This window comes from Lynx canadensis, chromosome E3 (assembly GCF_007474595.2).
Source record: "Lynx canadensis isolate LIC74 chromosome E3, mLynCan4.pri.v2, whole genome shotgun sequence".
NCBI lineage: Eukaryota > Metazoa > Chordata > Mammalia > Carnivora > Felidae > Lynx > Lynx canadensis.
Window position 1 is genome coordinate 2,756,209 of NC_044318.1, and position 17,501 is coordinate 2,773,709.

Consider the following 17,501-nt stretch of genomic DNA (forward strand, 5'->3'; position numbering starts at 1 on the left):
GAGAATTCCCAAATTGTAGGTTAAAGGAAACGGTACAGGGCACCTGGGTGGCTCAGCCGGTTAAGTGTCTGGGTTCGGCCCAGGTCGTGATCTCACAGTCCGTGGGTTCGAGCCCCACGTCGGGCTCTGCGCTGACGGCTCAGCGCCTGGAGCTGCTTCGGCTTCTGTGTCTCCCTCTCTGCCCCTCCCCCACTCACGCTCTCACTGTGTCTCTCTCAAAAATAAACGTTAAGAAATTAAAGGAAACGGCACAACGCGTGTACGTGTACGTGTGTAACAAGGTCTAGTCCATGGCGATCTCTAGGGAAAAGGAATCTAGGGTCTGCTTCTGCCGTGTTTGGATGTTTGTAACGAACGTGTGTTTCTTTGTAATCAGGAAGGTGAACTGTACGAAACCGCCCAGTGAGGAGCAGTGCGGCCCATCCCCTCGCGACGGGAGCACGGGGACCTCGTGCTGCCAGCGTCACGGATGCTCCGAGCCCACCCAGGACCCTGGCGTTTCCCACCCGGTTAGATTTTGCTTCACAAAGACTCTTCCACTCCACAGCACGGTGGCCTTCTCACTTCTTCACGGGGCCTCCCGAGAGGAAAACTCTGACGCTGTCTTCGAGCGGGCACACGGGAGCTGGCGGCCCGCACACACGGGTGACTCGGGGAGAGCCCCCCTCCCCCCACGGAAGACCTGGAGAAGCATCTTTTCACGGAGACACCTCTCCCCCGCTCCGCCGCCCCGAGCCGCGAACACCCGTCCGCTTTCAGAGCACGTGACTTTGCCAAGGCCTTTCCAGTCCGGTGCGGCCCTGCTTGGCCAGGGCGCGTTTGGAGAAGTTCCTGCCGCTTCGGACTGAGCTGTCCCGCGTAGCTCCGGCCTCCCCGGGTGTTCTCTGGGCAGGGGCCACGTGGGCCTTTGCGCCCCTCGGCCACCTGCCACTGGGCCGCGGCCCCCCCCACCCCCCGCCTGGTAACAGCAGCCCCACCGCACTCCCCCCGCACGCGCCGTCGACTTTCTCTCCCTCGCTGTCTTCCCAGGGTCCGTGATCCCCGTGGCGGGCGTCCCTGCCGGCGGTGGGCGCCAGCCCGGATGTCCACGGGAAGGCGGCCCCGGACGGCCACGACCGGGCCCGCGGTGTGTGGGTTGCCCACGTCCGTCTGGTGCAGGAGACGCAGACTCGAATGGCAGCGGAGGCCCACCCCTCCTGTCCGCCGGTGCAGGGGAGCTGGCCTGGCAGGTCCGAGAAGCAGGCGGCGGCGGCCGGGAGCCCCGGAGACACGTGCCGGGCCGTCCGGACAGCGAGGTGCCTTGTCTCCACGCTGTGACTGCAGAGCGAGCACGGGGCCACAGACTCCCTCTCTCCCGCCAAGCCGGCCGTGCAGCCTGCTGTCCGGCTACAGGACGGCGACAGCTTGGGACCCCACTGTCCCTCTGCTTACACGTTTCCCGCCAATAAACCCTATTTTATGTCTCACCTTGTGGAACCGGTATGTGCGTCCCCATCCCCTCGGCGACAACGGCTGGCCACCAGGAAGCCGCACGCTCTGTGTCTCAGCGCCACCCGGTCGGGAGTGATGGAGTCAGGTTGGCACCCCAGAAGAGACCCCCACGAAGGTCACCTGGCCCACGTGTCAGCTGGACCCAGAGCGGGGGGGTGGGGTCCTCTGGAGCAGCGGCTGAGGGGTCTGCTCCAAGCCTGCGGGGAAGAGGGGCCTTGATTCTCTGCCGCAGCCTCTCGCCCCGGCCCTGCCTCGTTCCCGTAAACTGAGACAAGCTTAAAATGGAAACGGCTTCCCCAAGGACAGAGCGACTTAGACCCCCAGTTTAGACCCTGGCTACCTTCCCGGGCGAGTAAGTGGCCTATCAACTGACCCAGCTACCAGCTCCGTGGGGCCCTGGCCTGCCAGACTGCCAGCGGTCAAGCGGTCCAGGGACATAACAGTCCACCTCCCAGGCCGGGGGCAGGTGTCCCCCGCGCTTGACGGCCCTCAGCACTGCCCAGGGGCTGTGTTCTGGCTTGGCCGTGAAACATGGGGCCCTGAGACAATGAACTGCCCACGGCCAAGGCCAAAGACAGCCCCGCGGGAACAGACACGACACCCCAAACCCAGATCCACCTTGGGGTCACAAATATGCACGCCCACGGGAGGTGGCCACACCTAGCGGGAGGCACCGGGTCGAGTTTGTGCCGCCGCCAGCCTCCGCCCAGCCCCGCCGTGGACGGGGAACCTCACACAGGCGCCAGGGGCTCCCCAAGAAGTGCTGAGTCGCGGCAGCCACTGCCACCCGCGAAGCCCGCAGGATCTCCTGGCTCCGCAGCGTCTCTGCAGGACGGTGGCTTCCTCAGTCCCCATCCCATGGCCCTCGGCGTGGCTGGGCTCCAGGGTGCAGCGCACGGGGGCGCCGGGAGGGACTTCGCTCCTCTCCGGACACTCACGCCGACGGGGGCCCGTGAGCACCTCCTGTCTGCACCTGCTTGGACTGCACGGGTCGGACGGGAGTTCCGTGTCGCTCGAACTGGGGTCCCCCAGATGGACAGGGATTCTGACACTGCCGTCTCTTTGGGCAGCCCCATAGCTGCTCAGAGCTCCAGAGGCCTCCCCCCCGTGAGTCCACCCCCTCCGCAGTTCCAGAGCCACAGGGCGTCACCTGCCCTGTCCCGTCAACATGGTCCCAGAGCAGAGGGCACAGGGCCAGGCCGGTCCGTGGATGGAGACGGGTCCACAGGGCGGGGGCCCCTCCTGCCCCTCTCCTGCTCATCTCCCCCAGGAGACCCTATTTTATGACGTGCGCACCACACGGAGCGGGGCGACAGTGTGCCTCTGTGCCCCTTTGTGTGACAGAGAGCAGCAATCGTGAAATTACGTTTCAATGATGACCTTTTTTTTTAAGTTCACTAGGAAGAACAAAACTATCAACAAGGAACACAAATTTTTAAAAAGGGGAGCAGTGGGCGGCCATAGGTGCTCCGGCCCCCCGTTCCTGTCCCCCAGGGCTGTAAGGTGAGCGTCACCGAAATGCTTCTCATGGGTCCACTCCCCTTGGCCCCAGCCCAGCCTCTGGTCCCCATGTCCTTCCTGCGGGACGGTGGCTCCAAGGACTTCCTCGTGCCTAAAAGGCAGGAGATGCTTCTCAGAGCTCACCCTCGGGCACTGACCGCCCCCTCCCGCCCCTCCCCGGGACACCTCCCCTCAGTCCCCTGCCTACCTCCCTGCAGCCGGTCCCAGCCTCCCTGGAGGGTCCCTCTGCCCCCACCCGACCTATAAGCTGGGTGGTTGGTGTTTCTGGGGACCGGACCTCGGCCCTTTTCTGCCCAGCCGCTCTGAGGGTCCACAATTGGTCCCCCTGCGGCACCAGCTGGCCCTTTTTCTGGGACCTGTGTGCCCCGCTGCCTCCGTGGCCATGGCCCTGGGTAACCCGTGAGCACCAGGCACAGGCAGCAGAGGGGAGCTGTTGTCCCCCTCGTCGGATGGTTCCACCCCACAAGGAGAAACCCAGAGCTGTCCTCGATGTCCCCGTCCCTATGTCCTGCCCACCAGTGGCACCCTGCCCACGCACCCTGCAATTCACCCCCTCAACGTGTGTGACTCAGTGGCTCCTAGTATATTCACCAGTCTAATTCCAGAGTATTCGTCCCCCTGAACGGAAACCCCAGATCCCTTAGCATCATTCACTCTTCTTGTTTCTGTCGCTACGCGCTAAGCCCCATGCGGTTCCTCTCTCTGGCGCTGGGAGGTTCTGAGGCATCCAGGCGACGGGGCCACGCAGGCCGCCGTAACAAATACCGAGCAATCAACATTTATTCCTCGAGGTCCTGGAGGCGAGAGGCCGGAGATCAGAGTGTGACCTTGCTGTGTCCTCACACGGGCTGGGGTGGGGGCTGACTAGCTAACCCGCCGGCCTCAGAGGGCACCGGTCCGTCGTGAGGCTACGCTCCCCCTCCTCGTACCATCGCCTGTCATCGGGTTTCAGCATGTGACTGTTGGAGGGACGCGTTCACCCCTCAGCCCCAGGTAAGGCACTCGTAGACTCCAGACGGCTCTCTAGCCGGTCCTCGCGTTGACGGACAGCCTCGTTCCAAGCCCGCTGAGTCACCGAGAGCCCCGGCCGCTTGCCTGCAGGACCACGGCAGCCTCCAGCGTCGCCTGTTTGCAACCCATCCCCGTGACAGCCAGGGGCTTTTCTAGAATGCAATCCCACCGTGCAACACCTGCCTCAGGTGTTTGCTCCCTGGTGTCCACATCGAGTAGGACCGCCTGGTTCAAGGACCAAAAGCCAGAGGTACCAGTGGTGGCGATGGGGGGGGTGGGGGGCGGGGGGTCCTCTGGAGGCCAACCAACGACAGGGCAGCCCGTGGCCTTAGGCTGCACCCTCAGCACAGCTCTGCAGAGCCCAGAGCCTCCTGGCTGCCGACCCCACTGTCCCCCTGAGGGCTCTGAGGGCACTAGAAGGGCCCCTCCGCTTTGGAAATAAGGCCCTGGCTTGAGCCTTGGGCTCTAGTGTCTCACCCCCGACGCTTTGGAGAAAGGAGTATTTGCCTAGCACATAGCAAGTGCACAGAAGATACTTATTAAAGATGTGACTGAGGGCACCTGGGTGGCTCAGTCGGTTAGGCGGCCGACTTCGGCTCAGGTCATGATCTCACGGTCCGTGAGTTCGAGCCCCGCGTCGGGCTCTGGGCTGACGGCTCCGCCCCTGGAGCTGCTTCGGATTCTGTGTCTCCCTCTCTCTCTGCCCCTCCCCTGCTCACGCTGCCTCTCGCTGAGTCAAAAATAAATAAAAACATTTTTAAAAATTGAAAAAAAAAAAAGATAAAGACGTGACTGAGTAAGAGAGGAGGGTTGGGCCCGTGGGGACCCCGTCAGGGTGCTGCTCAGGTCCATCCACACCGTGGAATATTACGCGGCCTTTAAAAGGAGGGAAATCATGTGCCGTGACACGGATGAACCCGGGGGACGTTATGTGAAGTGGGACAAGCCAGTCACAAAAGGTCAAGTACTGTGTGATCCCACTTATATGGAATATTTACAGTCAGAAATCATAGAAGCCGAAACTAGAAAGGTAGCTTCCAGGAGGGTGGGGGCTGGGAAGGGGGAGCTTCAGTGCTACAAGACGAAGAGGTCCCAGGGCCATCGCACAGCGATGTGAATATACTTAACACTATTGAACTGTTCGCTTTTTAAAACTTTTTTTTGTAACATGTATTCATTTTTGAGAGACAGAGAGAGACAGTGTGACTGGGGGAGGGGCGGGGAGAGAGGGAGACACAGAACCGGAAGCAGCTCCAGTCTCCGAGCCGTCAGCCCAGAGCCCGACGCGGGGCTCGAACCCACGAACCGCGAGATCATGACCTGAGCTGAAGTTGACACTCAACCGAGCGAGCCACCCAGGCGCCCTGAACTGTTCACTTGGAAAGAGCGAAGAATGTAAACTCAATGTTAGGTGTTATTTCCCACTGAAAAAAGGAGAACGAGGGGCGCCTGGGTGGGTCAGTCGGTTGAGCGTCCGACTTCGGCTCAGGTGACGATCTCACGGCTCGGTTTGCGAGTTTGAGCCCCGCATCGGGCTCTCTGCTGTCAGCGTGGAGCCATCTTCAGATCCTATGTCCCCCCCCCCGTCCCTCCCCCGCTTGCGCTCTCTCTCTCAAAAACAAAAATAAACATTAACAAAAGAAGAAGAAGGAGCACATGCCAAGAGCCAGAAAGTGCTCGCCGTAAATGCTCCCCACCAAAGACTCCGGCTGCCAGAGGGGTGTGGAGGGTAAGCGCGGGGGGCCGGACGTCAGGCTGGAGCGTGATTTGACGGCAGTGGCCCAGACTCTGGCAGAGGCCGCACGGATGGGAAAGGGACGAGAGATAATCAAGAGACGCCACGAGTGCACTTGCGCTCTCCCCGCCCCCCGGTTCACGGCTCGGATCCAACCCCCAGCACCACAGAACGTGATCCCGTGAGCAAACAGGTCACTGCGGAGGTGATCAGTCAAGGTGCGGTCACACTGGCATGGGCCGGGCACAGACATCTGGACCCAGACCCCCACACGCGGGGAGAGCGCCGGGCAAAGATGGAGGCCGAGGTGGACGTGATGATTCTAGAAGCCGAGGAACACCGAGGATGACAACTGACATCCAGCATCCAGTCGAGAGGCGTCGGACAAACGCCCACTCACGGCTCCCAGAAGGAACGGGCTCTGCTGATGGCTGAGTCCCAGGGTCCCAGCCTGCAGACCTCGAGGCAACACATCTCTGCTGTTAAAGCGCCCAGTCTGTGGGCCTTTGTCCGGACGCCCCAGGCACCGGCTGGGGGCAGGAGGGTGTATCGGTGGAGGGGAGGTTGTGCGGGTCCGTATAACCAGCAAACCTCCGATCTCAGCGGCTACACGGCTGATGTTTGTTTACCTCTCCCGCCTCCTGACGCTTCCGGTTAGTGGGCACCTTCCACAGGGTCGCTCAGGAATCCAGCTCCTTCCACCCTGCCCCAGGCCCCTGGCATCTCCCGCGTCTGGTTGCTGAAGGGAGGAGAGACAGCCCGGGCAGGGGCCTGCGCGTGTGCTCTCCAAACCTGGAGATCTTGTTAAATACAGGTTCTGATGAAGGAGGCTGGGGGTGGAGCCTGGGAATCTGCATTTCTAACGAGCTGCTCCGTGGTGCTAATGCTGCTGGCCCCGGGCCCCCCGCTTTCCCTTATGAGAGGCACCACTCCTGCCCACGCCCCATCGGCCTGAACTCCCCCCCATAGTCGAATGCAGGGGACACAGGGAAATGAAGTTCAGCTGTTTGCACAGGAGCTGGAGGAACCAGGATCAGTAAACACAGGTGGAGGGCCTGAGTAGGCAGGAGGTGGCCCAGCCCTCCCACAGCAGAAGCGCTGTTGGTTTTGGACGGACTAAGTCCTGACCGAGACTCTGGGGGCCTTCAACCTCTCTGAGCTCCTTGCAAGTGACAGGGTGAAGGTCAAGGTCTTCTTCAGTCTGGGGTTCTGTGAGCCACCCGGGACTGGAGCTGGCAACGAGGACACTGCCCCTCATCTCAGGGCCGGGGGGCCTGGAACCGAGCCCCCCTCCTCGTCATCCAGGATCCCCTGTGCGGGAGACAGGGGCCCCCTCGGGAGGCGAGAGTCCCTAGGACAGTAGACTGGACGGACAGCTTGGCGGGCCCTGCCAGGGAAGGGCCCACCTCCTACTCTACTCCCCCTACTGTCCCCTCCCTGACCCCACCTAGGCCTTTCCTGGGCGGCCTGTGGCCCTGAAGGTGAGGCTCCCCACGCACCTCCATGGCCCAGGCCGTGGCCCAGGCCTGCAGAGTTGGGAGGACCCCAACAGGCCCCAGCAGCACTGCCCCTCTCCCTACCCCGCTTGGAGGAGAAGGGGGCCAGGCCAAAGGGTGGCGACCCGCCGCTCCCTGGTTGGGGGGTGGGGGGGCTTAGATTCTCTGTGCGCAGCTAGCACACGCGGGTGAGACTCCCATCCCGGTGCTCCACGGGGCCTGGAAAGTGGGAGGCGAGCCTTGGCCAGCCTGGCTGCCGAGAGGGCTTCCCTCAGGAGGCGAACCCCGCGACGACGGCTTCGAGTCTCAGCAAGCCCACCTCCTTCCAACGTTCACTCCGTGGGCTGCCCGCCCTAGGATCCCAGAGCCTCATCGTGGGGCGCTAACCGCTAGGTCTCCGCCGGTCGCGTCACCGCCTCCCGCACCTTGGCCTTGCTAGAATCCGCCCCGAGCCACCCTGTCTGCGGGGCGGGGACTGGTCCGTCCCGGCTGAACGGCCTGGTGAGGGCCCGGGGAGAGGTGGGGAGGCTGGATTGAGGGGCGAGGGAGGTGGGCGGGGCGGGGCCGCTCGGGCCCGGCCACCCCCCCCCCCTCCGCCCCGGCCCCCGCCCCCGCCCTCCCACGCACCTGCGCTGGCCTCCCCCCAAGCCCTGGGGGCAGCCGGCGGGCGGCGCTGGGAGATCAGAGGATTCGAGGGAGTTGGGCCCGGGGAGGGGGCGGGGAATTTCCCCCCACGCCTGCCCGGGCCTGCTCCCCTCCCCCTCCCCCGCCAGGTTGGGGTTGCGGGGGGGCTCCGCTGGGGGAATTCCGCCGCGCTGCGAGGGCTCCGGCGAGCCTGGGCCGGGGGTCCTACGGAAAGAAGGGGGAAGAGAGGAGGGGACAGGCTGGGACCGGGGGCGCAGCTGCCTTCCTCCCCAGACACCAGCTGCCCCTGCCTGTCCGGGACTGAGCGTCCACCATCCCCGCGGGTGCGGGCGCCGGGAGTGGCACTTCCTCCGTCCGGCCGGAGCCATTCGGTACTTGGGAGAGGGGCGTGTTTCACGGCCACCGGGGTCCCTCTGTCCACCAGCCTGGCCCTTCGTCCTCCACACACCCCTAGAACCTGCACGGACTTTGAGAGGGGGAGGGGAGAGGAGAAGCGTGCTGGGACACCGAGGGTCCCGGGGCAGTGTGTTGGGGGGGGGGGGTTGGAGTGGGAGGCGTCTGGACCTGCTGCCTCCGCTCCAGTCTCGGGCGGGGCTTCCCGGCCTCGGGGGGATGGGGTGGGGAGGGAGGGACCCAAGGGGGAGGGACCCACAGAGGGACGCGAGGGGGCAGGAGCCAGTGCGTTAGAGACCTGAGCGAGGGAGAGCAGGGCGCCGCGGGAGAGGGCGGGTGTGGACGCGAGGGCAAGCCCCCCCCCCCACCCGCCGCCCCAGCACTGAGAGGCAGTGACGGAGACCGCCCCTGGCCAGAGAACCCCGGGGACAGCCAGAGGGGACACGGGGGCAAAGAGACGCCTCCTGGGGCAGAAACCCTGGAGGCAAATACTCGCGGGAGAGAGTTCACCGCTCCAGACGGAGAGCGCCGCCCAGAGCGGGGCGCGAACAGGCTGTCAGAGGACAACGCCCCCCAGGTCGCCTGGAAGACCCCGGAGCGACCCCGGGGGTGGCGTGGGCCGTGTGCGGGCCAGGGCAACCTCTCTTGGGCTGGGGGCGATGGAGACACGGGCCCCGCAGGGCCTCCTGCTTCTCCTGCTCTTCCTCCCGCCGCTGCCGCCCCGCGGGGCCTCTGCGGGGAGCCTGCACAGCCCAGGTGAGTCCCGCCCCCGCGACTGGACCGTGGTCACCGCTCTCTCCTCTGCCTCCGTGCCTAGGAGCCGGTCCCGAAGCGGAGGAGGGGGCAGAGCAGGTGGCGGGAGGAGCTGAGCCCCGGGGCCCCGCAGGCGCCGGGGGCGCGGACGGGGGAGCCGGGCGGGAGTTAGAGTTGGGTGGGGGGGGGGCGGTGAAAATGCGGGAGAAGGTCGGGACCTCCCCAGCCCCCGCGGTCGCCGCGCAGGCCTGTCCGAGTGCTTCCAGGTGAATGGCGCCGACTACCGCGGCCACCAGAACCGCACGGGTCCGCGCGGGGCCGGCCGCCCGTGCCTCTTCTGGGACCAGACGCAGCAGCACAGCTACAGCAGCGCCAGCGACCCCCAGGGCCGGTGGGGGCTGGGCCCGCACAACTTCTGCCGGTGAGGGGCGGGGCCTGCGCTGGGCCCGGGACTGGGCGCACTATTGCAGGCGTCCGCCCCGGGCAGGGCCTCGGTGTGGGTGGGAGGGAGGTCTTGGCTGGGCGACTGCGAGGGCCACCCCGAGGGCCTGGGAGCAGAGCCTAGGCGAGGGACCAGGCCTAGCCCGTTCTGGGGGCGGGGCTGGCCGCTCAGGACATTTTCGGGACATTTAGGTGCCCAAACGCTGCAGAGCCTAGGGTCAGGCCTGGGCATTCAAGGAGCCTGTGTAGGCGGGACCCAGTCAGAGGGCGAGCCCTGGGGTGGAGGGTCCAGCCCCTGCGGTACAACTTCTACTCTTGGTGACAGAGGGATGGGGGGGGGGCGGCCTTCAGAGCCACAACTGCTGTCTGGAGCCGCAGGGACCCAGCGGAGCGAGAGGACACCACAAAGCTCAGGGCTCACCACTTTTGCTTTAAAGCAGGGTTGCAAGCCAAGGGAGGTGGCCGAGGCCCAAGGCAGGGTTGGGGACGAACACTGCAGGTGGCTTCAAAGTCCTCACGTATAAGGTCACGTCCTAGCAACATCTGAAGCCCAAAATATGCCCTCAGCGCCCCTCCTTTAAAAAAATAGTTTATTAGTTAATTTATTTGTTTGAGAGCGAGCGAGCGAGTAGGGGAAGGGAAGAGAGAGAGGGAGCCAGAATCCTGAGCAGGCTGCACGCTATGAGCACAGAGCCCCACTTGGGGTTCGGACTCAAAAACTGTAAGATCATGACCTGAGCTGAAACCAAAGATCGGTCCCTTAACCCACTGAGCCACCCCACCCAGGTGCCCCTTGAGGACTTCCCACCATCCCCTCCGGAGTCGACAGCCACAAACAGGTGGGACAAACCAGAATCTGTGTGACAGGGACAACGGAGAGGGACACACAAACCAGATCTAACACACACGGTGGCCATTCTGCGGAAAGGCTGTGGGGTGGGGCCTGGGGCTTGCAGCCCTCGGGGTGGGTCCAGACGACTTCTCCCCCGCCGGCAGGAACCCCGACGGTGACGTGCAGCCGTGGTGCTACGTAGCCGAGACAGAGGAGGGCATCTATTGGCGCTACTGCGACATCCCCACGTGTCACAGTGAGTGGGCCGGGCTGGACAAGGGTGGGAAGGCTGGGCTGCCTGGGTAGAGTTCTCTTTTGGAGGCACCGGACAAAGCCGGACTCTGCTGCCCCCTCAGTGCCCGGGTACCTGGGCTGCTTCGTGGATTCGGGGGCACCCCCGGCCCTCAGCGGCCCCAGCGGGACCTCAACGAAGCTCACGGTCCAGGTGTGCCTTCGCTTCTGCCGCATGAAGGGCTACCAGGTACTGCCCCCTCCCCCCTCCGGCTCAGAACAGTGACCCCTGACCTAGACCTCAGGACCCAAATCAACTCCCACTCTGACGTCAAACCCTGACGCTGATTTTGGAGTCTCCTGCCCGATTCCCACTTATGACCCTGACCCTAGAACCCACCCCTACCCCAACCCCTGCCTCTTGGGTCACCCAGTCTGTGCCCCCAGCTGGCGGGCGTGGAGGCTGGCTACGCCTGCTTCTGTGGCTCTGAGAGCGACCTGGACCGGGGACGCCCGGCCCCAGCTACCGACTGCGACCAGATTTGCTTCGGCCACCCGGGCCAGCTGTGCGGCGGCGATGGGCGTCTGGGCATCTACGAAGGTGAGGAGTGGGCGGGGAAGGGGGACCTGGGCGGTGAGGGAGAGGGTCTGGGTGGGTCTCGGGGTGCCACGCCCCGGTAGGGGGCGGGATCTGGGAGGGGGAAGCCGTACGCTGGGGGCGGGGCCCGAGAAGGGGAGTGGGGTGGAGGGCAGACTCCGCACCTGGGGGGTCAGGGGCGGGGCGTGAAGTTGGGGCGGGACGTGAGGAGGGGATTCGCGGGTCGCGGAAGGAGTAGGACCCGGCTCGAGGGGGCGGTGGGGCGGGTCTGGGGTCGCGGCCCAGCGGGGAGGGGCAGGCGGCCCGCCCCGCGAAGGAAGAGCCCGCGGGCCTCGGGGTCCTGACCACCGGCCCCGCCCACAGTGTCCGTGGGCTCCTGCCAGGGGAACTGGACGGCTCCGCAGGGCGTCATCTACTCCCCGGACTTCCCGGACGAGTACGGGCCGGACCGGAACTGCAGCTGGGCGCTGAGCCCGCCGGGCGCCGCGCTGGAGCTCACCTTCCGCCTCTTCGAGCTGGCCGACCCGCGCGACCGGCTGGAGCTGCGGGACGCCGCCTCGGGCAGCCTGCTCCGCGCCTTCGACGGCGCCCGCCCGCCGCCGCCCGGGCCCCTGCGCCTGCGCGCCGCCGCGCTGCTGCTCTCCTTCCGCAGCGACGCGCGCGGCCACGCGCAGGGCTTCGCGCTCACCTACCGCGGTGAGAGCCCGCCTCGTCGCCCTGCGCCCGCTGCCCCGCCACCCTGCCTCACACTTCTCTCCGCAGGGCTGCAGGACGCTGCCGACGACCGCGCGCCCCAGGGCTCGGCCCAGACCCCCGCAGCGTCCCCTGACTGGGCCAACGTGAGCTGCAGCCCCCGGCCTGGGGCTCCGGAGGCCGCGACGGGGGGTGAGGCGGGCACGCGTGGCGGGAGGCAGTTTGGGGAGCAGCTCCTCCCAAACCCTGCCTCACGGCACCGTGTGCCCGCAGCCCGGGTCTTCTCGACGGTGACGGCCGTCTCAGTGCTGCTGCTGCTGCTGCTGTCGCTGCTGCGCCTGCTGCGCCGACGGTGCGCCCGCTGGGGCAGGGCCTGAGGGCGGACGCAGCTGGGCGCCTGACGCCTCGGTGCCCAGGGGGCCCCGGTGGGAAGCTGGGGCTTTCAAGGGGAACGCGGCTGGGAGGCAATCCCGGGTTCTTGAGGGACAAGGGCTTGCGTCCACACAGGGAATCGCGCGCGGGATCGCAGGCGGAGCAGGATTGGTTGGGGGTTCAGCTGACATCTGCCCCCTCTCTAGGAGCTGTCTGCTGGCTCCGGGAAAAGGGCCCCCCGCGTTGGGGCCTTCCCGGGGCCCCGGGAGAAGCTGGGCTGTGTGGTACCGCCGGCCTCGAGGGGTGGCCCTGCCCTGTCCCCCTGGGGACCCTCAGGCTGAGGTTCTAGCCGCGAGTTACCGGCCCCTGAGCGCCTCCAGCCAGAGTTCCCTGCGTTCGCTCATCTCTGCTCTCTGACTCGGGATCCCTAGGGTCCACTGGACCCTCTGCCAGTGGAATGGACATCTCAGACTCCATGCCGCACTCTACGTTGACCTTCCGCCCCTGTAAGGACAGCTCGGTCTCTGATCGTCTCCTGGAGGCCAGACATTGGACAAGAAGCCTCTGGTGCTATTACTGAGAACTTGGTCTGACCCTCGAAGGTCCAGATGGTTGAGGCCAAAGGGCAAGAGGAATCTGGCTCCCCTCCGTCATAAACCTTAATACCGGGGTCTCTGACTTCAGGTTGCTTTTAGAACTTCTTGGGGTGGTTCTGGACTGCTGCCCTAAGTGAAATGTGAGAGGTCAAGAAAAGTAGTCAAAAGGCCAGCCATAGATTCTGAATAAAGGACCTATTTTGGTACAGGGCTCTCTGCAAGTTCTTGCGTGACAAGAAGAGTTGTGTTAATGAGCCAAAGTTGGGTGTATCCATACAAAGTAGGGTCGGTCCAAGCCTAGAGTGCTTTGGAGCTGCCGGGAAAGTTTAGGACCGAGGAACGGCGGAGGCGGAAAGATGGGTGGACGGGGTCATGGAGGAGGGGAGGAGGGGAGGAGGAGGAGGAGGAGGAGGCGGAGGAAGCGGTTGTGGGCGGGGTTAAGCCGGAAAAGGGATGCATTCCTGGACCCGCCTTAGAATGAACTCGGGCAGGGACGGACCTTTCTCCCGTGACCTCCTGCCCTATCTTCCCCTACGTTTCCTGTCTTTTCTGGGTGGAACCGAAGGTGCCTCGCAGTGGGCGACAACAGGGAGAGTTTGACCGAGCTCAGGCTACAAGAAGCCCGGCCTGAAGGGCAGGGCATCGCCCGAGGGCGCTCGGCGCGTCAGACACACGTGTGAGGCCTGGCCACTCAGCGTGGCTTGCTGCGCTCTGGCCGAGTCGGGCCGGCGGAGATCACCCCCCTGGCTGGAGTGGGGACGCGCAGGCTCTAGACCTGACTGGTCCGAAGGTCCGGGGACGCCAGCACCTTGGACAGAGCCCGGGTGAGGGGTGGGGCTTGGTGGCGACGAGGGTGAGTGCCCAAGGGTGCGTCGACCTAGGGGGTCGCGCGGAAAGCCCGGGCGCGTACGGCAGACTCTAGGCGCCGGGGTCACTCCAGCAGAGCCACTGGGACCCAGAACGTCGGATCCCAAGCCCACAGCTACCCCATGCAAATGAGGCTGGGAGCGCATATATTATGGTAATCACGCTAAAGTCTGGGCGGGCGTGGGTGGGGCTTCCCCGCCAGCCTCGCCCATTGGCCCTCGCAGCGTCGACGTCACGAGTACCGCGCGCGAAACGCCGGCGGGATGGCGGGGGCGAGCTGCTGGGGCGGAGCCTGGCGTCCCCACCAGCGTCCGGCCGCGCCCGTCCTCCCGGCTGCGAAGGGACGACTGACCGCTGCCGCCTCCGCGAGCTGTCCCTGCGGCGCGCCTTCCCCAGCGGGACCGGTCTCACTGCGCCCCGGCGCCCCGCGCGTCCCCAGCCTCCGCCCCAGCGTGGGGGGCGCCGGGCCCGCGCGTGCGCAGCGCGGGAGGGGCGCGGGCCGGGACCCCCGCCCGGCGCGTGCGCGGACGCAGCGCTGAGCGGCGGGCGGGCACCGGGATGAGTCTCGGCGCGCTGTGGCAGCACTGAGGAAGCCGGGGGCCGAGAGGAGCGCGGGCCGCCCGCGCCGGGCCGGGCCATGGCGTTCCTGGCCGGGCCGCGCCTGCTGGACTGGGCCAGCTCGCCACCGCACCTGCAGTTCAACAAGTTCGTGCTGACGGGCTACCGGCCGGCCAGCAGCGGCTCGGGCTGTCTACGCAGCCTCTTCTACTTGCACAACGAGCTGGGCAACATCTACACGCACGGTGAGCCGCGCCCCGCATCCCACACCCGCGGTAGCCCTGCCCGCGCCGGGCCGGGGCCGGAAGGCCGAGGAGCGCCCCAGTGCTCAGGTCCCGGTCTGCCTGGGCCCTGGCACGGCCAGGAGCCGTGGTGACAAAGCTGCCATTGTCCCAAACGGAACTGTCCTTCCGCTCCCCGGGCGGCCCCCCCCCCCCGGGCCGGCGAAGGAAGCAGCATAGGGGACCAAGTCCGCTTAATCCCTCTGAGCCCCGGGGAGGAGTCTGGTGTCCGACCCCCTTCATAATCCCTGTGTCTGGGGCACCTCCCCCGCCAGCACTGGTCCAGGAGATGGGGTGTTGACTTCGATTAGGAGAGGAAAAGAAACCAGGCCCCAGCCCCTCCCCACGCAATTGCCCTGCCACCCTCGGCCCGGAGCAGCCCAGCCACACGGGGCTCCGCCTGGTGGCGGCTCCTTCCTTCCTCCACCCCCCCCCCCCCCCCGCCCCAGGCTCGGGGCCCCTCCTCCGCGGCCCTGCTCTGCTGACACAGCCCTGCCCGTCCTTGGGCTGCCCCGGCCAGGAGAGGGGCCCCGAACAGGCTGGGCCCAACCTGGGTGCCTGCCTTACGGGGGGACTGTGGCCTGGCCAGACCTCGCCTAGTGTGCAGCCACAGCCCCAGTCCGCTGTGCCAGTCTTTGACCCTGTGAGGGCGATGCCAGAGTGCCTAGGGAAGGGTGTAGGAATCACCCTGGTTGGGACTGAGAGAAATGGAGTGCAGGCAGCGCTGCCTGGGGAGCTGGAACAAGCTCCTCTCAGCCCCTCTCCCCTGCCTGGCTTTGCTTGTTTCCGGAAGACAGAAAGGCCCAAAGCCTCCTCGTTTGGTCACTTACAGAGAAGACACAGGGGTTGAGAGAAGCAAGCTAAGTGGCCCTGGGATCTGGTACCATTGCCCACATGTTCTCTTCAGAATTCCGCTTGAGGCCGTGCCTCCTTCTGGGTTCTGCCAACACAACAGTTTAGGGGATTGGGGCTCCTGCTCTCTGGGGAGGTAATGTGGCCTGGGGGTGAGAGCAACTTGGAGTTAAGAGTGCCCAGGTTCTATTCTGCTCCCACCCCTTCCTTGCCGGGGCCACCTGGGGCAGTTACTCGGTTTCTTCACCTGGAAGTGTGGACTCGATAATGGTGTCTACTTCCCCGGCGTCTTGAGACCTCTGCCAAGTCACTGAAGTCACTGAAGGCACGGGGCCTGCCTCTGTCAGATAGCGTGCTAACGGCATTGTTAAGATCTGTCTTGCCTCATCCCTTGTGTTATCTCTAGACTGCAGACTCCCTGAGGACAGGACCTGTCCTCTGGCTGAAGCTGTGTGATGGATCATTGTCTCCCTCTCCCAGGGCTGGCCCTCCTAGGCTTCCTGGTACTGCTGCCGATGACCATGCCTTGGGGGCAGCTGGGCAAGGATGGCTGGCTGTGGGGCACACACTGTGTGGCCTGCCTGGCCCCACCCACAGGCTCTGTGCTCTATCATCTCTTCATGTGCCACCAAGGGGGCAGCCCTGTGTATACTCGGCTCCTTGCCCTGGATATGTGTGGGGTCTGCCTTGTCAACACCCTCGGTGAGCTAAAGGACGGGGCGGGTAGGCTTGAAGGATGGGCGCGGGGGGGGGGGGCCGGGGGGGGGGGAGAGGCAGGGGACACTCACGGGAGCCCTGGGTGGAAAGGGCAGGCAGTCCCCCGGACTGACATGCCTTCTCCTGTATCTCTCCTCCGTGCAGGGGCTCTGCCCATCATCCACTGCACCCTGGCCTGTAGGCCCTGGCTGCGCCCAGCCGCCCTGGTGGGCTACACCGTGCTGTCGGGCGTGGCTGGCTGGCGGGCCCTCACCGCTCCCTCCACCGGCGCCCGGCTCCGCGCCTTCGGTTGGCAGGCTGCCGCCCGCCTCCTGGTGTTCGGGGCCCGAGGAGTGGGGCTGGGCTCTGGGGCTCCGGGCTCCCTGCCCTGCTACCTGCGTATGGACGCACTGGCACTGCTCGGGGGGCTGGTGAACGTGGCCCGCCTGCCGGAGCGCTGGGGACCCGGCCGCTTTGATTACTGGGGCAACTCGCACCAGATCATGCACCTGCTCAGCGTGGGCTCCATCCTCCAGCTGCACGCGGGCGTCGTGCCCGACCTGCTCTGGGCCGCCCGCCATGCCTGCCCCCCGGACTGAGCCACGTGGCGCCCACTATGCCGGCCTCTCCACGGTCTTCTAGGACCAAGAGTATCATGCTTCGCTCCTTCTGCTGGTGTGCAAGGGGCTGACTCCCCGGATGCTTCCAGCAAACGGGACTTGCCAGCTGGGAGCCTCATCTGTTTGTCCGTTCTTCCCTGTGGACGAGGACCAGCCTCTTCTACCCACACCTCGGAGCTCAGCTTCCCCTCCTTGCCTTCTTTCGGGGTACTGTGGAGGCTAGAAGGAAACCTTTCCTTCCTGGACCTCAGTTTATCTCCTGTGACCTATGAGGGTATGGCCAGAGGGACTCTGGGGTCACGTCTTAGCTGTGACAGAATTCTACCGGCCCAGAGCTGTCATTCCACCCTGCCCCACACATAAGGTACCTCATGGGTGCCTTGCCCGGCCCTCAGCCCTATTTCCTGACCTGTGTCTGCTCTGCGTGCCAGCCCTCCCAGCAGCCTGAGGCTCACCTTCGCCTTCTCCTTTCTGTCCAGAGGCTGTGGAGTGAGGGGTTTGGACCACAAGAGCAGCCTCTTATCCCAGGACCAAGGGGTAGGAGGGGGGCTGCAGCTGCTGCATCCGAGCATAGAGACATGACGACCTGAGTGGGCTGAGGGCCCGCCCTCCACCCTGACTGCCATACTCTGATGGCTCGATCAACACGCCGGGGACGTGTCTGCTCAGGCAGTCTCTGCTCCAGACAGCGCATGCTCCTAGCTCCAGTGTGCTGGCCTGGGGCCCTGCATCAGGGCTCAGCCACGGCCCATCCCAGGGCCGCAGACCCTGGGCAGCATCAATAAATGGGGCAGGAAGAGCCGTTGCCACACAAGCAAG

At 65.4% G+C, this 17,501-nt stretch overlaps 2 protein-coding genes across 6 annotated transcripts; both read left to right on the forward strand.

Moving 5' to 3' along the window:
• Nucleotides 1-8,951: 8,951 nt before the first annotated feature.
• KREMEN2 (kringle containing transmembrane protein 2) lies at nucleotides 8,952-13,165 on the forward strand. Of its 4 annotated transcripts, none has more exons than XM_030300671.1 (9): nucleotides 8,952-9,048; nucleotides 9,292-9,466; nucleotides 10,483-10,574; nucleotides 10,675-10,799; nucleotides 10,997-11,150; nucleotides 11,511-11,843; nucleotides 11,910-12,032; nucleotides 12,114-12,192; nucleotides 12,419-13,165. In XM_030300671.1, the coding sequence occupies exons 1-9, from the start codon at nucleotides 8,952-8,954 to the stop codon at nucleotides 12,627-12,629; spliced, it is 1,389 nt and encodes a 462-aa protein (XP_030156531.1). In that variant the 3' UTR covers nucleotides 12,630-13,165. The 4 variants fall into 4 exon arrangements, with proteins under 4 accessions (XP_030156531.1, XP_030156532.1, XP_030156533.1 ...); XM_030300672.1 differs by having other exon boundaries at nucleotides 11,114-11,150; XM_030300673.1 differs by lacking the exon at nucleotides 12,114-12,192 and having other exon boundaries at nucleotides 12,419-12,634.
• Nucleotides 13,166-14,164: 999 nt separating this feature from the next.
• PAQR4 (progestin and adipoQ receptor family member 4) lies at nucleotides 14,165-17,500 on the forward strand. 2 transcript variants are annotated; one of them, XM_030300676.1, is made up of 3 exons: nucleotides 14,165-14,478; nucleotides 15,847-16,068; nucleotides 16,228-17,500. In XM_030300676.1, the coding sequence occupies exons 1-3, from the start codon at nucleotides 14,313-14,315 to the stop codon at nucleotides 16,659-16,661; spliced, it is 822 nt and encodes a 273-aa protein (XP_030156536.1). In that variant the 5' UTR covers nucleotides 14,165-14,312; the 3' UTR covers nucleotides 16,662-17,500. The 2 variants fall into 2 exon arrangements, with proteins under 2 accessions (XP_030156536.1, XP_030156537.1); XM_030300677.1 differs by having other exon boundaries at nucleotides 14,389-14,478; nucleotides 15,773-16,068.
• Nucleotide 17,501: the final 1 nt, after the last annotated feature.